Here is an 18885-nt window from a genome sequence, read left to right as displayed (position 1 = left end):
CCCAGCCTAGGTTGCCATTGCAGAGCCAGGAAATGTTGTGTGGGCTCCTTCAGCTCACCCAGAACTCAGTTTTCTCTAGGGAGGCCGTGCCACCTCCCGGGGTAAATGCTGGCTGCAGCTAGCCATGGTCAGTGCCATCTGAAGGCTCATCCTCTACCTTGATCCGCTTCAGTCATGGCACTTGGACCTCAGCCATGTATTCTTCATGGGCTCTGACTTCTGCACCAGAAGAAGCATTTATCAGTCAGTTTATGTGTAGGGTAATTCAACTGAAATAATTCCCACTACCCAGTAGCTTTGGAATGGTTTTTAAATAGATTGTTTTGGAGGCACACTGTTGTATAGTCTTTGCTCTTCAGTGTTGATCTATCTTGGGGTAGGGGTTTGTGCACAATTATCCTTGTCTCTGAGTGGGTATGTGTGCAATGATACAGAAATATAGAAGTCACACACCAACATGCATAGATTTATAGTACAAATCTACAGCCACAGGTATTGTTCAGTAACTGATTCTAGAGTAGAACTATAGAGTACACTTTTCCTTTTTTCTTGCTTTGATGATATTTTTATACAATTTTATATGCTGTAAATTTCTTGAAAATATATTTGCTATTTGCGTTGGTAGAGCTCGGTTAGGTTTTTATCAGCTCTTGTGCCCACTGAACAGCCAGACCCGTTACCCACATCTAATTAAATCTCTTCTCCCTCTTTCATACCCTTTCTTTATCTCTTCCTTCTTCTCTTCTTCTGTTTTTTTCTACCTTTCAGAAATTCTTTCATTCACCTCTGTCCAGGTAGGCCATTCTGCACACAGAACACAAAATAATGGAGGAAAAAACAAAAGCACCAAGTTCCTGTGTAATGTACACAAAGAAGTGTTATATGTCAAAGGTACAGCTGGGTAGGTAGGGGGAGGGAATAGATGGGTGAAAGGAATCAAGAAAAAAGAAGTCCTTATGGGAGATCCAGTACTCAAAGCAATGTGAGTCACTTGAAGTCCCTTGTAATATGGCTCTTCTTTTCTCTCGGTGGGAATACAGTTTGTACAGTCACAAGCTCTTCTCTGTAGGATGTTGTGCCCTCATCATGAGTCTGTAGACTGCCTGCTAGTAAGGGCTCTGTTCACATGTGAATTGAAAACTTGGCTCATCCCCTCAGCCTTAGATTTTGCTACTGTTCAAATCCCTGCCACTGGATTTGTGGGAAATGCCTGAATCAATATCAAGATGCTTTAGCAAAACTCAAAAGAAGGAAACAATCAGAACACTCAAAATTCCAAACTCCCACCCAGATCACAGGAATAAGGAAGAGATTTCTGTATAGGGTCTATAAATGCTCTTCCAATAGGGAAGATGGAAATGGACTTATCTCTATTTTGCAGTAGTGATGCTATGTACTTGAATGATGTGAATCGTGCTTCTGGCAAACAAAATCCAGTTTGCAGTACATCAGAGAGAAAGAGAATGACCACGTGTTCTAACAAAGAGTGTTCTGTTCCCTGTGATGCTGCTTTCTACTAAAACAATCTGTTCCAATGCCATAGCATTATATCTCCAAATGCAAAAGTAAATCATAAAGATTCATATAAAGCAGAGAATGCTAAACTGCTCTCAAAAAATTAAAGATGTGTTTATTGTAAATCTTTATTGCACCAATGAGCCTGATAGTCCTTCAATGTATAATTTCCCCCCAGCATCTAGTAATGAATAACGACTTGTATGTTCTTCTGATAACCAAATAAAAACAATGAGTTAACCTCTTAATTGGAATTTGAAAAATTAAAAGGCTGTATTTTTTTTCTTTCAATGTTTTTCTATTGTTGTCTATGTTCTATCCCCCAGATATGTAGCTGCCCAATCTCACTCCGCCCTTTGTCACTTTTATATTTCTGCATGCACCCCATAATTTCCAGCTACAAAGGACCTTTGCCTACACACTGGTGGATATTCACAGCGTAGAACTGTATCATGCTTCATATAATCCTTTTTTATTGGGGATGAGGTGGATGGGTTATCAGAAGCTCTTCCAAGGCATAAGAAACCTCAGCATTCATGGGATTAGGCTGATTTGCATATAATTTTCATTAGGGTACAATGATATATGGTTTTACAGCCATGTGATGCTAGCTTTCGAATTCCATTTTTTCTCCCTTTTCTCTTGTGAAAAGCTTATATTTGTAAGTAAATATTCTCCTGCTCTTCAGGAGTCTGACTAGCAAATAGTCATTAGTTGATACAAGTGGTTTACCTACTGTCAAGCACCAAGCCTGCTTCCTTCAAACAGGCCCCTTGAAGGGGACTCCCTATGATGATGAGGTGCATTACACAAATACCACCCCTTGGTGGGCTGCCACCAAGTATCCTTCATGTGCAGTGACTCCCCTGGATTATTATACATTTTGGAAAATATAGTCTTTGAAATCCACCTGTGCCCTGTGGGATCTGGTTGTACTTGTAACAACATTGCTGTTATCAGACCAAGAACTTAAAATCACCTGCAATACCCTGACAATCAGTCAATACTCTATGCCCTTATGGTATTTTACTATGCATTTTTGCACAGTTAAAGCCTCACAGTATACTTAATTTTGCATTATGATTCATTCACATAACATTGGTTTATAAGCATTTTTCTGATTTCTTTTTTAATTCCTCATTAATGTAATTTCAATAGCAACATAATGCAATATTTCGTTTTGTGGCTCTAGCAGTTTACTTAACGACCACTCCACTGTTGGACAATTAAGTTCTATGCTTTCATTTTTTAGTTTTAGCAGTTTTAAATAAAAGCAATGAATCCCTTTTTATATAAATCTTTGTCACATTTCCAAATATCTCCACTGGACAAATTTCTAGATATGCAATCAGTGTGTCAAAGATTCTGAACAATTTCAAAGCATATTCAAATATTAAAACAGCATATATTGTTGAAGCGCTCTTGTGTTTTTGATCATTGTACTTTGTGATAAACATAGTCAGGTCACACCAAAGCCAGAATAGTATAGATAGTGTTGTGGCAGGGAAAAAAAAAAAAAAAAAAACAAACCTGTGAAGATGCACCTCTGGTTTATATATCATTGGAAGACAACTCACAGGTGTGAGTGGTTTGAAACCACAGGTGTGAGTGGTTTCCATGGCCCAAAGCAGAACTTGGACTTCTTTTGATGCTCTTTCTGTAATGATGAAAAAGGGCAAAAATGATGATGTGTTCTGAGATGTTGGCTTGTTGCCCTTTGCTACAGCCTGAATGGAACATACAGATGTCGGCAGACACGGGTACAATTGTGGTCAGAGGTTTGTGGGTGTCATAAAGGCAGGCGTTTGTAATACGCTAAAAGAAAGTGGTTGAAAATGTCTAGTATGTTGACAAACTCTTTCCCTCCCTAGTCTTTCAGCATCCACCTCTGCCCTGTGGGGCCCAATTCTATCATAATACTGCTGTTGTCACACCGCTCATACAGATGATGCTTGGTCTAGAAGGGCTCTTAAATCACCCTTTGCCCAGCAGGCATGGGCTTGGCCATGCTAACCCTATTTTGCAGAGGGAAGTGAGCTGTTTGAGGTTAAGCTGCAAATCACTGGGGTTTAGCACTAACTTCAGGACATCCTGAATCTTAGATGTGTGTGTTCACCCCAAGGCGGGCAGCTTTGGTTGTCACTTCCATCACTGTCCTCTCTCCAGACTCCTGACGAATTGAATTCATTGCCTTTTAGCTGAGCCAACCAAGGACATTAATTTGAAATACTGAAAGCCATTCATTTGTCAGAAGGTACCTCCAGTCACATAAGCTGTGGTGATGACATTCTGCCCCAAGCTGACTGATTGGGTTGTTTACTCCTTAAACATTCACTCTAGGTCAAGGACAATGTAATTCTTGACCTTGAAATGTTTATTTCCCAAAGCTGATGGATTACCTACTACACACACACACACACACACACACACACACACACACCACTTTCTTTGAATATAAACTAAACAATAACAAACAGTATGTTACACTTCACGGTTTACACAAGTATGTTCTTACTTGAGCCTCACCATTATGTTCTCAAATTGAAGTTTTTAGAAAAAAAAAAAAATGAGGAAAAGGAAATATTGTGTCAGTATTCATATAATCATTTGTTTTTATATTATCTACCTCATTTGTAAAATATTTGAGAATTCTAAAATCACATAAATTGATTATAAAATTGTTTTTCTTTGAATTAAGAAATCAGAATAAAAGTCGGGTATAGTGCCATGTGCCTGTAATCCCAGAAGCTTGCGGGAGGCCAAAGCAGGAGGATCCTGAGTTCAAAGTCAGCCTAAGCAATTTAGCAAGGCCATAAGCAACTCAGTGAGACCTTGTCTCTAAATATAATATATTTTTTAAAAAGAGGCTAGAGATGTGGCTCAGTGGTTAAGCACCCCTGGGTTTAATCCCTGGTGCTGAAAAAAAAAAATCAGAATAAAACTGAGGCATAGTGAGTTAGTGAACCAGGGTAAATGTTCCTTTGGGAACATGCATGTTAAGTTAAAGGCTTCCCAGTTCCCAGCATGAAGTCCTAAACTGTATCTGAGCTTCCAGGAAACCTTAAAAAAAAAAAAAAAAGAAAAGAAAAGAAAAGAAATTCCTTGCAAAATTCATATTCTGTAGGAGGATAAAGCACCCTAGCTCTTCAGATGACAGAACTCCTGACAGCTGAAAGAAACATCTTTGCTGGGAATTCACTTTACAAAGTACCTAGGCCCTGATCCCACCCCAGACAAAAACCAAACCAAACCAAACAGCATCCCTGGGTAAAGCACTCAAATGTCAGCACATGACAGAGATGATCCTTATATGTAGCCAGGATTAAAAACCACTGACAGAGTGGTTAAAAAGTCACTCATGGATCAGTATCCCCACCTGGACTTCTACAATACATCCAAAAGCCAGTTCCATGTGATGCTTTGTCCCCAGCTGTCCACCTACATGGTACCATGGAGCAAAGTTTAGAAACTGAACTTGTATCTGGATCTTCTGACAGTTTCTAATGTTCTCCCTGGGATGGGAGTCAGGGAGAGGCAAAGGGTTTTAGAAGTCAAAACTTAAGTCTGAATTGGTATTATTCCCACAAGTGGAACTTTCGAGCAGAGTGATAGGTAATTGGTTGGCTCTGGAGTGGAAAATGACTTTGCGAATGCAGCGGCAGTAAACTGGCATCCGGTGGGAGGCTGACTCAGAACCTCACCACCCCCAGTGGTCCCAGGTGCTGTCTGAGGGTTATTTTATGCATCCCTGCCTGCTGCCTGCCTATGACTCATGATTCTGAGAGGCTGGTTGGGATGGTTTCAACCCTTCCTGATAGACCACACATTTCATCAAGCAAACAGGGTAAACAACAGCGTTTATAGAAGATATGGCACCTCTCTGCTGTTTCACTTCCCCGAGGCCTGAAGAGTTCCCTTTTTTACTTGGTGTCTGCTAAGAAGGCATCAAAGGAATGAAAACCTGCTTCTAGGGCAAGCCATTAAACTGCAGGCTTTGGAAGATCACAGTAGGTCATAATTATTTTTTTTAATTGCACCCAAAATTCCTATGAAGTAACCTGGTCACAGTAGATATTTCCATGCTGAAAGCAGCATCTCCAAGTGCTTTGCAATTTTCAAGTGCTCGTGTAGGCAGGATTAAATTGGACCTCTCCAGAAGAGTCTCCACCAAAAGCCATATTTTCCACCAGGAAGGAAAGTTCTGGTGCAGTGGGTAAACCTAGGATGCCTGAGCCTCACAGCCACCTGAGAGCCACCTCAGAGCCACACTGGGGCAAGTATGAAATATCCGTATCCCTGGAGCATCTTCTGCAGAAGTGCTGGCTCCCTATGGTTTGGTCTGGTCAGAGAACCTGGTTTTGTTTTCTCCTTTTGTTCATTGTTCCAGGTTTTTCTGATCCTTACACAAAGTGGAGAGGCTGTATTGGAAGACCAAGAGGAAGTAAAAGTCATGGGAAAAACTTTCTGTATGTTTGAACTTTGAAGGGTGATTGGCTAAATTTTACCCACCCTCAATACCCAGTAACTTTGCACAAATTGCTTAAACTTTCTTTGTCTCCAAATACCATAAAATGTGAATATTCTTATTGTCAGAATGTTATTATCAGAAAGAATGTGCACTTCCTTGTTCCTAGTTAATAGTGTACCAGGGACATAGAAACCTCTTAATAGCTGGCAGTGACTGTTACTAAGGACCAAGCAACCACATTGGGAATAATGGCTCTGAATAAAAAAGTCCTAAATCCTGTCTCCATCCTAGAAGAGGCATTCTCAACTGAGGGCAATTTTGCCTGCAGAAGAAATTTGTCATTGCCTGGAGGATACTTTTGATTGTTGTGACTTGGGAGGTGGTACTGACATCTAGTGGGTAGAGGCCAGGAATAGTTCTAAAACCTCCTGCAATGCCCAGGACACTCCCATCACAAAGCATGCAGCTCAAATGTCATAGTGTCCCTGTTGAGAAAACATGTCCCAAATATTGTGAGACAAACAAAAAGGAAGGATAAACATATCGTATCCTTCTTCAGAGTCCAGGAGAAAACTCTGAAAGCCATAGTTGTTGTCCCCATAGTGGAGGTGGATCAGTCAGGACACAGGCATTTCGGATGGAGCAGGAAGTTCAGAGGTTGGATTTGCATCCTGGTAGCATCCCTGGTGAGGGCTGGCTAGTGGTCCTCCATGCTTTATGTGGGATACAATGTGAACCACACCCTTTGGCCTGCACCAGTGAGGTGGGCCTAGCCTGGACCACAGTGTCATGCTAGGTACATTTTTTTTTTTTAATTTCGTAGTGACCAAGACACCTTATGAGTCTAATGGTTACTAGATTCACCTGGGGAACTTGCCAAAAAGGCAGAGCACTAACTCCATTCCTACAGATTCTTTTTCAGAGTCCAGGAGAAAACTCTGAAAATCATAATTATAAAAATTGCCTTCAGGGACTCTGAAGCACAGGTACAGCCAGTTTAGACCCTTGAAGTTCCCCTATGACTCTGACTTTCAGGGCAGCCATGAAACCTGGGAAATGTACAACTGAAATCCTGCCGGATACAGTTTTCTTTTTTTAACCTCATGCAAATCAATTTTTTAATGTGTGAGGTGATTGTATTAATTTTGTATTTTCTATTTTTTATTAATCTTCACACTACTGCTATTCCTGCCAATAATAATAGTAATAATTAATAATAACACAGAACATTGGGGTTGTTCCCTTGTTCTTTAAGATTAAAATGAAACAGCTTCAAACACCATCCAAAGTGCATTCCTCCACTTCTCACCAGGAATTCAGGTACAGGGAAAGCTCACTGCTCACCCACTCACCTCCAGCTCCAAATTCCTGCTTCCTTTGATGCCCATGAGCCTGTGGGTGATCTTGTTACCATTTCTGGTGACTCTGTTGACAGTTTTCTCCACCAACCCAACTACCACTCACACCAGGCCTCCATGTATGGAGCAAACTTCATTTAAAATCTGAGGGACTCCTAACAAATAACATTGACTCTGTACCCTCTGCCCAAGGATTCTCTCTGTGTTCCCACTAGCTCAGATTTCTGGCATCTGCTGGGTTGCTGGATGCTGGCTTCTAGGCCTCTTCCTCCTCATTCTGAATGGCAGAATCAAAGAATGAAAGAATGAATGATTGAATGAATGATATTTATAAATGTCTATAAAATACATTTGCATGCATGAGTCCATGTGTACCTATATATTTACATATGAATATGTATGTGTATGTGTGTATACAATAACCAGTACACTTATCTATGTACACACACATGTGTAAAATATAAATGTTCTTTTGTAAAACAATCAGCCCTTCCTCTGTCCCTTTGCTGATTTGTCCTTATTGATTCTACTCTGGAGGCTGCCTTTTCAATCCCTCAGGAACCCACTAAACTGTTTATAGAACACAGATAATCCCGTTCCTGAAGATACTGGGGCGCTCAGAGAATCTACTCCCTGGCATTTGTGCAGTCCCCCACAGTTCCTGAGTGCTCTAACATACCTTGGTTCCTTTGATCCTCACCAGCACACCTGGATGTAATTATTGTAATTTCACTTTTATTTTGGATGGAGACCTGAGCCTCAGAGAGATCCAGTTATAATGGCTTGAGATCCAATGGCAAGGAGAGGCTACAGAGACAAAGCAGGAACCAAACCCCAATTCCTCAATTCTAAATCCAGAACTTTCCTTTCCCAGCTAGTAGTTCGGTACCATGGATGCATATTAGGATCATCTGAGGGGATTTAAAAATACCAATGCTAGCTGGGTGCATTGGCACATGCCTGTAATCCCAGAGACTCGGGAGGCTGAGGCAGCAGGAAGGCATTCAAAGCCAGCTTCAGCAACTTAGCAAGATCCTAAGCCACTCAGTGAGACTCTGTCACAAGATAAAAAACTAAAAATGGCTGGGGATGTGGCTCAGTGGTTAAACACTGCTGGGTTTAATCCCTGGTATCAAAAGAAAAATACTAAAGCTGGGCTCCACCCCAGTACCATGTAAACAGAAGATTTGGGGGCAACACTCTAAGGTATTGCATGTTTTGGAAGCTTTCCTAGTGCTGCCAAGGTGCAACCTGTTCAGGTGCATTGGTCTGTACATGCCAACCTGCCAACCAGGGGACCGAGCACAATCACTCACACAAAGATCAAAGCTGGACTCTCGGCTCTTTGGGACCATAGCCTGTGCATTGCCCTGTCGTCTCACCCAACCTTCTATTAGATCCAAACTTTTGGATTTATCAAACGTATTTCAGGTGTATTCACCATCCTACTTTTCCTTATCCTCTTTTTCCTCTTCACAGGCACAAAGAAGCGTTCTCACGGCTCACCAGCCCCCAGCACTAGCTCCACAAGTCGCCTTACCTTGCCAGGTGGGTAAATGGTATTGTGCTATGATCTTAGTGACCACACACAACCTAGAAGACTGCTTTATCAGAAGTTGAGTGTAGTGGTTAATAAACTGAAAATCTGAGCCCTTGTTTATCTAGTTTACTTCACTATCAGAGAGCTACGTGCCTGGCATCCATATGAGTGAGGTTCCAACAGAAAGGGTTCCATAATTAGTTCACAATCTCTTCTACTCACCAACGGAAAGAATAGAGTTTTGTTCTTTATGGACATTCATCTAAACAGGCTACAGAAACCTGTAGCCTGAGAGGCAGGTGATGCAATTTAATAAAGAAGTGTGAATCTGGAGAGAAAGACATGAATTCATAATTCAGTTTTGCCTTGTTCAAACTTTGCCACCTCATCTACACTGTATCTTCCTGGAACTTTGTTTTTCCTAAGGGTCTCCTCTGTCTGATGAGGATTGGGAAATAATGCTTGTAAATGTAGCATAGTACTGACCCAGTATCATAGCTAATGATGTAGCTTATTTCTACTTTTGAGGAATATGAAAACATTCATGACTTGGATCCCATCTAACCCAGACTAGATAATTTTTAAACATTGATAATGATCATTTGTAGATGCCAGTTAATATAAGGGGTGCCAATTGGTCACTCTGTGTCCAGACATAGTCTTACATTTTCTACTACAATTTAATTGTAGTGGAACTTGGAAAACACATATCTGTTTGGGGAGAAGGAGAGATTATAAAAGGTAAACATGGCCATCTCAAAAACTTTTTAAATAATAAAAAACTGGGGAAGGAAAAATTTGAAGAATAATGGTATTCCCTCAGACTTAACCAAATGACCTCTCCTTCTGTCTTTATTAAATACTTTGATGCTTAAATTCAAATGATACTTTAAGTGGAATTTTGTTTCTCCCCTTTGAAATTTACCCTTACATTAAATGTTTCTTCATGTCAGTAAATTTAACAAATGTTTCAGTGATTGGTTCATATTTCTGTGATTACACTGATTTACTTATATGTTCATTGATAATTTGCCATTCATGTAGCTTACATTTTTATTGCTATAAGTAATGTTATCTTCTTATGCATGAGCCTGTAAGATTGTACTGGGATAGATTCCTAGAGGCAGAATATTAACTTAAGGATATATACATATTTAGTTTCCTGACATTTATTACAAAATGATTTTCAGAAAGGTAATATTAATTTACACTTTTAGTGTGAATTTTCCCATTCCACTATTGTCCACTATTGCTAATGCTGAGCATTATTTTTAATACTTTACCACCTTGGTAAGAAAACATGACATGTTCTTCATATTTGGCTTGCCTTTATTAGTTTTTACAAAAAAAAAAAACCCTGTCTGTCTTGTGATGTTAATTCATGTCTTGGATTTCTTCTTTTGGGAACTAACATATTGCATCTATTCTGAAAGGCACATTGCCTTGTATTTTAACCCTTCTGAAGTTGGGGTACTTTGCAATCTGTGGTCTGTGATAATTTAACTAGCAGCTATTTTTTCTTGCTTGTGCATGAAATAATAGTTCACTTCATAATTAGTGGCATTATTAGGCAAATGAAATATAATCTACGTCTACTTGCTTTTTCAACTTCATTTTCTGTGGCGTCTTTACCCTGGTTCAACATCTGGATTCACTGGGTGTCTGCTGAGTAGCCCTTGAATTTCCTGCCTCTGTCACTGCCTGAAACTAATTTCCCTTGGCTTCTCTGGGTTCATTTCTCATTGTAGTCCTCTCCAGATCATCTAGGTGGTGATTGCATTATGGGGATTTGCTGATACGTGCCTTTACCTGTTGATAGGTTGCTTTTTCCACAGTGGAGACCATCTTATTCTTTTCTGACTCCAGGTATCAGCCAGTGTTTACAAGGTTGGGTACATGAGTGGGTGTTTGACTTATGACGCTGTTGAGAGGAACCATCCAAACTCATTTTGACGTTTGGATTTCTTTCAACTATACTCGCTTGCTTTTTAGTACTGAGTGGACCTGGCCCCACAGGGTCTGGAAGCCCCTGTCATAGTGTCCTTGCTGTGGCCATTATGCTTTTAGGACTTTAAAGCATTAGGAAGAAAACAGCTCTACACCAAGCAATTTCAGAGTGAAGGGATGACATCTGCTCCTTGTGGAGTCATTGTGTTCCTGAGTCAGGTGGAACTGTGGAGGTCTACCTGGTCTTATACAAGGAGGTGACAAGCTGACGGGGTTCCCCCTGCTCTGCTGGGCACCAACGGCTGGCTTGTTGGGCTTGCATGGCCTCTGATCAGAGGCACATCACCTTTTTCTTAGTCTGACTATGGTAGTCTGAGTTGATCCCAGACTTGTGTCTCAGGCTTTGAGTTCTGACCATCTCAGAAGCCTAGAGAAGTGGAAGGGTGGCTCCCAAAGCACATGACATAATTGACCACACAGTCCAGCTGATCCTCTCCACCTCATTCCTTACAGTGGCCATCTCCCCTCCTGTCCTCCCTCAGGAGCTTCACTCATTGCTTGCCTGTCGCTCAAATGCACCGAGGCCTCCTCCCCTGGTCTAGCCAGGGCCTGCTCATGCCCCCGCTTAAGAGGAGTTTCATTGCCATCACAGCTGTACAAGGCACAATCCTTAACCACCACCAACGAACAGCTTTTAAACACCTTTGATCATACAATCAGTTGAATAGACCTAGCTCGGGATTTCAAGGTTTAGATGTTGTTTTCTTCAATAACATCTACGTGGCCAGATCCATTGTAATCAACTCCATTAGCTGCAGGCTGATCAATACATCAATCATTGTTGCATTAAGGGGTGAAAACGTCTGTTGTGAATTCCAGCCAAGTGGCCTAGGAAGTTCATTCTTTAACACACATTCCTTTGCTCCAAACACATGCAAGGATGGGCAAAATAGAAAAATCAATTTTAAAAAAATTAAAGACCAATATTAGACAACCTGCTCTAGGGACCAGAAATAAAAGGGAATCCTTTCACACAGACTGTGACTAACAGTCGAGCCATGGACAGCTGTGCTCTGTATCCTGAGTGGGAAGGGTCAGGAAGGAGCAGAAGGAGCTAAACTGTCAGGAGAGATCTGAACACAGAACATGGGCTGGAGGCTGAAACCACTACTGCTGACCTCAGCCTGGTGCTGCAGCCACATAGTACTAACGGGAAACTGGTGGCCTAGAGAGTTGGAAAAACATTGATCCAGCTTTTCTACCAGGCCACACCAGCTGCGGAATTGGATCTGCAATATCCCCAATGATTCTGGGGACTCTAAACACAAATTATCTTTGTAAGTACCCTGGCTCTGATGTGGAAGTTTAAGGGACCCATAGAAACAATTACACAACTCTAGACAGGAGAAGGAACTTGGGGAGGGGGAGGGAAGGCAGTGGGGAAGCACAAAGCACTAAAATTCCACAGGTCACACAAGAGAAGCACTAAAGTCGGACTTTGTCAAGGTTAAAAACTTGTGCGCATCAAAGGACATTACCAGCAGAATGAAAGGCAACTCACGGAATGGGAGAAAGTATTAGCAGATCAGACGCCTGATGAAGGGTTAACATCCAGGAATATAAAGAACTTCAACAGCAGCAAAAACCAAGCAACCCAACTAAAAGATGAGGGAAGGACTAGAATAGACAGGTCTCCAGTGAAGATCTACACACAGCCAATAAGCATATGGCAAGATACTTGACATCGTGTAAATCAGGGAAATGCAAATCAAAACTCAGTGAGAACTGACTTCAACTGCACTAGGATGGCTGGAATAAAAAAAAATGGACAATAAGAAGTGTTGGTGAAGATGTAGAGAAATTGGGAGCCTTACACGTTGCTGGTAGGGATGTAAAATGGCATAAGCACGTTGTAAAAGTTTGACAGTAAAAAGTTAAACATAGGGTGATCATGTGACCCAGCAAGTTCACTCCCAGGTATATGCCCAACAGAAATGAAAATATATTCACATAAAACTTGGTTTACAACTGTCCACACCAGCATTATTACTCATATTATCCTAAACATAAAAGCAACGTGAATCTCCATCAAATGATGAATATGTAAGTAAAATGTCATATCTCTTTAAATGGATGAAGTACACTAATGCATTCTACATCATGGATGAACCTTGAAAACATTTTGTTCAGCAGAAAAAGTCAGAGACATGTATCAAATGATTTCTTTTCTAGAAAATATCCAGAATGGCTAATTCATAGAAACAGACAGCAAATTAGTGATTGTCAGAGGCTGAGGTGAGGTCAGAATGAGGTGTGACTTCTCAAGAGTAGAACATTTCTTTTAGAGGTAATTAAAATGCTCTGGAATTAGATGGTGGTGATGTTCACACAATTTTATTAATATCCCAAAAGATACTAAATAGTATACCTCATAAAATGAATTTTATGGTATATGAATTGTAACTCAATAAAAAATGAAGGAGTGTGAAGATAAACTGCCATGCATCTGTCAGGAACTCTAGTAGGATATTGAGAAAGTAGTGGAGAAGCCACAAGATATGGTGTTCCAGAATTGAAGAAATATTCAAATTCAAAGATGGAACATGTACCCCAATTGCCTTACCTAACTAAAAAAAATGCATACTTAAAGACATTTGGTAGGGGGGGATTGCCCAAAAATTATGGCAGGTGAGGAGGGGTCTTAAATGCTGAAAGAGGCTGGTTAGGTTTAGGGAAGCTGAAAGAAATCATCTGACAGCAACATTTGCATTGGCAGCAGTAGATGCCAGAACGCAATGAAAATATATCTTCCATGTGCAAAGGGAAAATAAAGAAATATGTAATAGCTAAAATAGCTAGCTTATTATTCATGAGTGAAGTCAAAGTAAAAATATTTTCAGGTATACAAGGATATAATTTACCACTTATAAGCCTTTGCTTTAAAAAGTGTTAGGAGATATACTTCAAGAAGATATACCTAAAATAAAGGAGTAAGATATAAGAATTAATGGTGACCACACAAGTAAATTAAAATAATTAGTTGGTAAGTTTGAGTAACTAGTGGCTATAGAAATAATGTCCAATTTTGATTAAAATATGAAACAGAGGCTATGTATGGAAGAAGAGATATTTTAATATGGAGTTAAGGAATATTAAGATCTATTTTTGTCTTTGGGCACAACTTGGTAATTTTATAACTTTTACCACAAAGGATCATTTGTGAAATAATTAAAATATGACTTACATTTTTTTCTGAACTTAATGAGCTCCCAATTCATATGTTGAAATCTAACCCCAGTATAATCATATTTGGAAGTGAGTTGGTCATGAGGGTGGATGCTCATGGATTAGTGCCCTTATAAAAGGGACCCCCAGATTGCTGGCTGGCTCTTTCCACTGAAAGAGAATGCAAGAAGAAGTTGACAGTCCATAACCTGAGGGAAGAGGGCCCTCACCAGAACCCAACCATGCAGACATTCCCAACCATAGACTTCCAGCCTCAGAACTGTAAGAAATAAATTTTCATTATACTTTATTATAGCCTCACATGCTGACTAGAACAGATATCTCAATCAACAAATGAACAACAAACAGAGAAAAACTTAGTAAACTTAGTAAAAGAAAGAAAAACAAAATAGCAGAGAATAAAGAATGAAAAACACAAAACAATATTAGATGATCAATATAAGTCCAATAGTATCAATAAATAACAATAACTGCAAGTGGTTTAAATTTGCTTTTAAAATACAAATTTTAAATCCAGCTCCCTTCTGCTTTTAGGAGACACACCTATTTTGAAAACTCACTGAGGTTTGTTAATGTATTACAAAAGACATGCAAAATATAAAGCTAGCTCTTTGCAATGTGTCTGTATAGCATTCTAGTATGCAAATATACCACAAGATACTTAATCATCCGCTTATTTATGGTTGTTTTGATTTTTTAATGTTACATTATTAACATAATGTTAAGCAAGTAAAGCAAGTTGCAACAATATATATTACATCTAATACAAAGTATATTATTTAAAACATGCAGAAATAGTAAATATTTTATGGATGCAAATGTATTAATCTCATACATATATTCACAAGAATAATAAATACCAAATTTTCAATGATGGGTTTTTTGGGGGGGAGGTGATTACAGAGAATAAAATAGAAAGGAGGAATACTAGGTAACTCAATTCCACCAGCATTATCTAATCTCTTTAAAAACATTTTTGAGCAATTATGGAAAGCATTAATATCTGACTAAACTGTACTGAGAATACAGGTATTTATTATGTGAGTGTTTCTGCTTTTTGTATGCTTAAAATAGTTTAAAGAAATTTTATGTGAAAAATCTCTGGCTGTTGTGCAAACCAATTTTGTTTGGTTTCTTTCAAGTTGATGATTTAACATGTGTTTCTAAGAAATGTAATGTCTTCCTCTCTAACCTCTTGGGTAGGATGGGTGTTGGGATATGAGCATTTGAGTATGAAGAAAGTTCTGTAAGCAGCATGGCAATCCAGAAGCCACCAGCAATCCCTTCCTTAAACACCTGCTTGTATGGTTTCTGAAATTATCTAAGGGGTCATCAGGAACATCTAGCACTGGAAAACTTCTTGTGGGGACACAGCCTTGATTCCTTGTACATCTATAGCAAAGTGACTATTGTATGGGAAAGTAATAGCACCTGCAGCCATTTTTTTTTCTAGAGCCAAATTCATCTATTGCCCCATGGGATTTGTGAACCCACCAAGCTCCATGGGTGGGCTATCAGTGAAGGAGAGCTGGGGGAATATTGGCTCTTCCTGGAGGAGTGGCTCATGACCGCTAATGATCGCAGCTAGTCCATGGACCTGCCTCTGAGCAGTTCCAGGGCGCCTGACTTTCCTGAACTGATCTTAGATGAAAAGGTACAGTACCTTAGTCACTTGCTGATGCAGATGTGGCTGACTGCTCCTCCCTGCGTGCTGCTGCTGGAGTGCACCCTAGTCTTGGCAGTAGACGCGGCTCTGCTTCTAAATTCCACTGCCTGCTGTAGAAAGAGTTTATGGGTTAGATGCCAGCTGGCTCTCAATGACATTGTTGTGTGTCCTGTTTTAGGGGACTACGGATAAAACATCCCTCTGGAAGCTTCCTCGGACGAGACCTGGCCATCTCTGAGGTCTGAAGACATTTTAGAAAGCTTATGATTCTTTTTCCAAAACAAAAATGATACATATTGTAAGTTGTTGAGTATTTAACTTCAAATATGCTGACTTCTGAGCTCCCTAATACAGGTTTGTTTTTTGTTTTTGTCTTTGTTTTTTGTAGCAGGGTTTGAAACCAGGGGCACTTAACCAATGAGCCACATCCCGAAACCTTTTTATATTTTACTTATAAAAATAAAAACAGGTTCTCACTGAGTTGCTTAGCACCTCTCTAAATTGCTGAACTAGCAATCCTCCTGCCTCAGCCTCCCGAGCTGCTCGGATTAGAGGCGTGTGCCATGTCACTAAGTTCCTAATATAGGTTTTTAACAAGTACCTTTCTATGTATTACATATCTACCAAAAACAGGGACAATGCTAGGTTCTTTTTTTTTTTTTTTAGAGAGAGAGAGAGAGAGAGAATTTTTTAATATTTATTTTTTAGTTTTCAGCGGACACAACATCTTTGTTTGTATGTGGTGCTGAGGATCGAACCCGAGCAGCACACATGCCAGGCAAGCACCCTACCACTTAAGCCACATCCCCAGCCCCAATGCTAGGTTCTTAACATGTATTAGGACCTCACAGCTCTCCAAGGAAGGTATTCTGACCTTTGTTTTGCAGTTTAGGAAGCTGAGGCTCAGATAACGGCTAGCCCAAAGTTAGCCCTTTTCTGTGCAACTCATTGCCACTTAGCAGAGCTGATGCTAACTAGTCTACACCTGTTACTACTTAGTTCACACTTGTATTCTGCATGGGGAGCAGATCAGTTCCCCATCTGCGAACTCCAGGTCCCTCGTTGGGATGTGGAGGGACCCTAGACTCTTTCAAGTGAAGACTCGAATGATTGTTCTCTCTGCGACTAGCTTTCACCTTGAGTTCAGTATGAGAGATGGCAGCTATCATTTACTATGGACAGAGTCAAAGCTCATTTGTTATGCTTCGATTTAGTGCTTTAGAGTTCTATGACCCTGAAGAAATGTGTCTTTACAGGCTTCTTCTGAAATTGGTCACTGTGAGTGTGGACAAAGGACAGAGAACTATGTAGAAAATATACACGTTGATGAGAAAAAATCAAGTGAAGGACAGCTTGCATAATATCTGAAATATTTTTCTCCATTGAAACAGCATGAATCATGCCCTTTGTACGTGCCATAGCAAGCAAAATGAAAATGAAGAATGAAACTAAAAATGATCAGCTCCTTCAAGGAGCTTATTTAAAAAAAAAAATTTCAATGTCACAGGATATTTGACAGATAATCACTATTTGAATAAGAGTTGATTTCCTCATCTTATTTAATTGTTCCTCCTCTTTTGCCACTGTCAGAAGAGGAGGGCTTAGAAACTATGCCTCAGTGCCTCTCTGTATTACTGTGAGACCTATAGAAACAAGCTGAGATCGGGGCATTTGTATAAAACAGAAATTCACTCAGGCCCCAAACTTGAAACTTGAGAGGAAAGGAACATGCTGACATTCTTTGTAAGCAGACACGGGCAGCCAACCTAGGTTGCAGAAGTAAGGAAGAAATATTGGCTTCTGTGGACTCTGGCAACTTTGCCAGTTTGCTGTATATTTCAGGAGAGTCATTTACCCTTTAAATGGGATATTTCTGAAGGCAGCTGAGTGTGATGTAATGTGTTCAGCCATTTACATACTTCTCAGCACCAACCGTTATCAGTCCTGTGATGAAGTTCCAGGGATGCTAGTGTCCCTGTCCTCAGGAAGTCGATATGCAGGACTGAATTGCCTGTGGGATAAAGCACAAAGATGAAGGGTCTAAAAGATCAGGGAATCGGCTCAGTAAGGGCTTCCAATGAAAGTGACTCAAAGAATTATTATGCCTCAGCCTAATGAATTCGAAGAGTCTGAAAGAATCAGAAGCGCCCTTGCCATTTCCCTAATTTCCCTACATTTTCCTAATTACAACAAGATTAAAATTCAGGGACTGGAACTCCTTCCAGTGTGGGTGCTTGTCTAAGCCACACTTCCCACGGGGATTTCTGGCACTCTTTTATATTCGGGGTTAGGCCTTGCTCAAAGAAACTGAATGAACCCCCATATTTTTACGTTGCTTAATTCAAAATGTTTTACTTAGAACAGTACGTGATTTCAGAAAGTCGTTCCCTTTCTGAATGAATGGGAAAAGAAAGAATATATAGATAAATATAAATGTACATTTTGGATAATTATGTGAGTGTGGACGAAGGACAGAGAGCTATGTGGAAAATATGTGGAAAATTTGCCTCTCTGCCAAATATTCACCAATAAATTCATTAATTTAATCTCTTCATTGTGTGATCAGACCTTTTATGAGGTAAAATCTAACTGTGTGGGGAATTAATGACTTTTCTGCACCGTCGTAAGAGAACTGAGCTGTGAGGGCACCATTACAAGGTAGTGGTGGTGGCCTTCTCTGTTCCTGTGCTGTGTAATAATGGCCACCCTGTTCCAAGTACCTGCTACACATTGGACACTGTGCCAGGGACTCCATGCACATTCTCACTTACATTCCCTTTAAAATCCTCCTGACAGCCATGCAAGACAGCGACTGTTTTCCCCATTTTACAGAAGGAAGAAAGAACAAATCCCTGGTTGCCAGAACTGAAGAGCGATTTCCTCAGGATCTTACAACTAGTAACACTTAGCCCAGTTTTGTGGGCCCCAGGCCATGCTTCTCTCCAAAGGAGATTTCATGGGTTTGTTTTCCCATCATAGACACGGACAAGGGTGGGAAGGTCAAACCAGCGGGGATGGGAGAGGTTCGCCTATACTGACCAGACCCGTCAGCTGCCCCAGCCACTCTCTGGCCTTCAATATAGTCATATGTCCCTTCACACCAGGGACACATTCATTGTGATTGCTTTGTTGTCCGGACATGACA

General features: G+C 40.3%; 1 protein-coding gene across 3 annotated transcripts in view; it reads left to right on the top strand.

Annotated features, from left to right (window-relative positions):
- Pde1c (phosphodiesterase 1C) overlaps positions 1–18885 on the top strand; it is a 511610-nt gene that overhangs the window by 481329 nt on the left and 11396 nt on the right. For 2 of the 3 annotated variants that reach the window (XM_076863774.2, XM_076863776.2), the window contains one exon: positions 8821–8889. In XM_076863774.2, the coding sequence (XP_076719889.2) occupies positions 8821–8889 (69 nt within the window). Of the gene's footprint in view, positions 1–8820; positions 8890–15918; positions 15980–18885 lie in introns of all 3 variants that reach the window. The other variant, XM_076863775.2, reaches the window with a different exon arrangement.

This window comes from Callospermophilus lateralis, chromosome 1 (genome assembly GCF_048772815.1).
Source record: "Callospermophilus lateralis isolate mCalLat2 chromosome 1, mCalLat2.hap1, whole genome shotgun sequence".
Taxonomy (NCBI): Eukaryota; Metazoa; Chordata; class Mammalia; order Rodentia; family Sciuridae; genus Callospermophilus; species Callospermophilus lateralis.
This window is presented reverse-complemented; position numbering and strand designations above follow the sequence as displayed.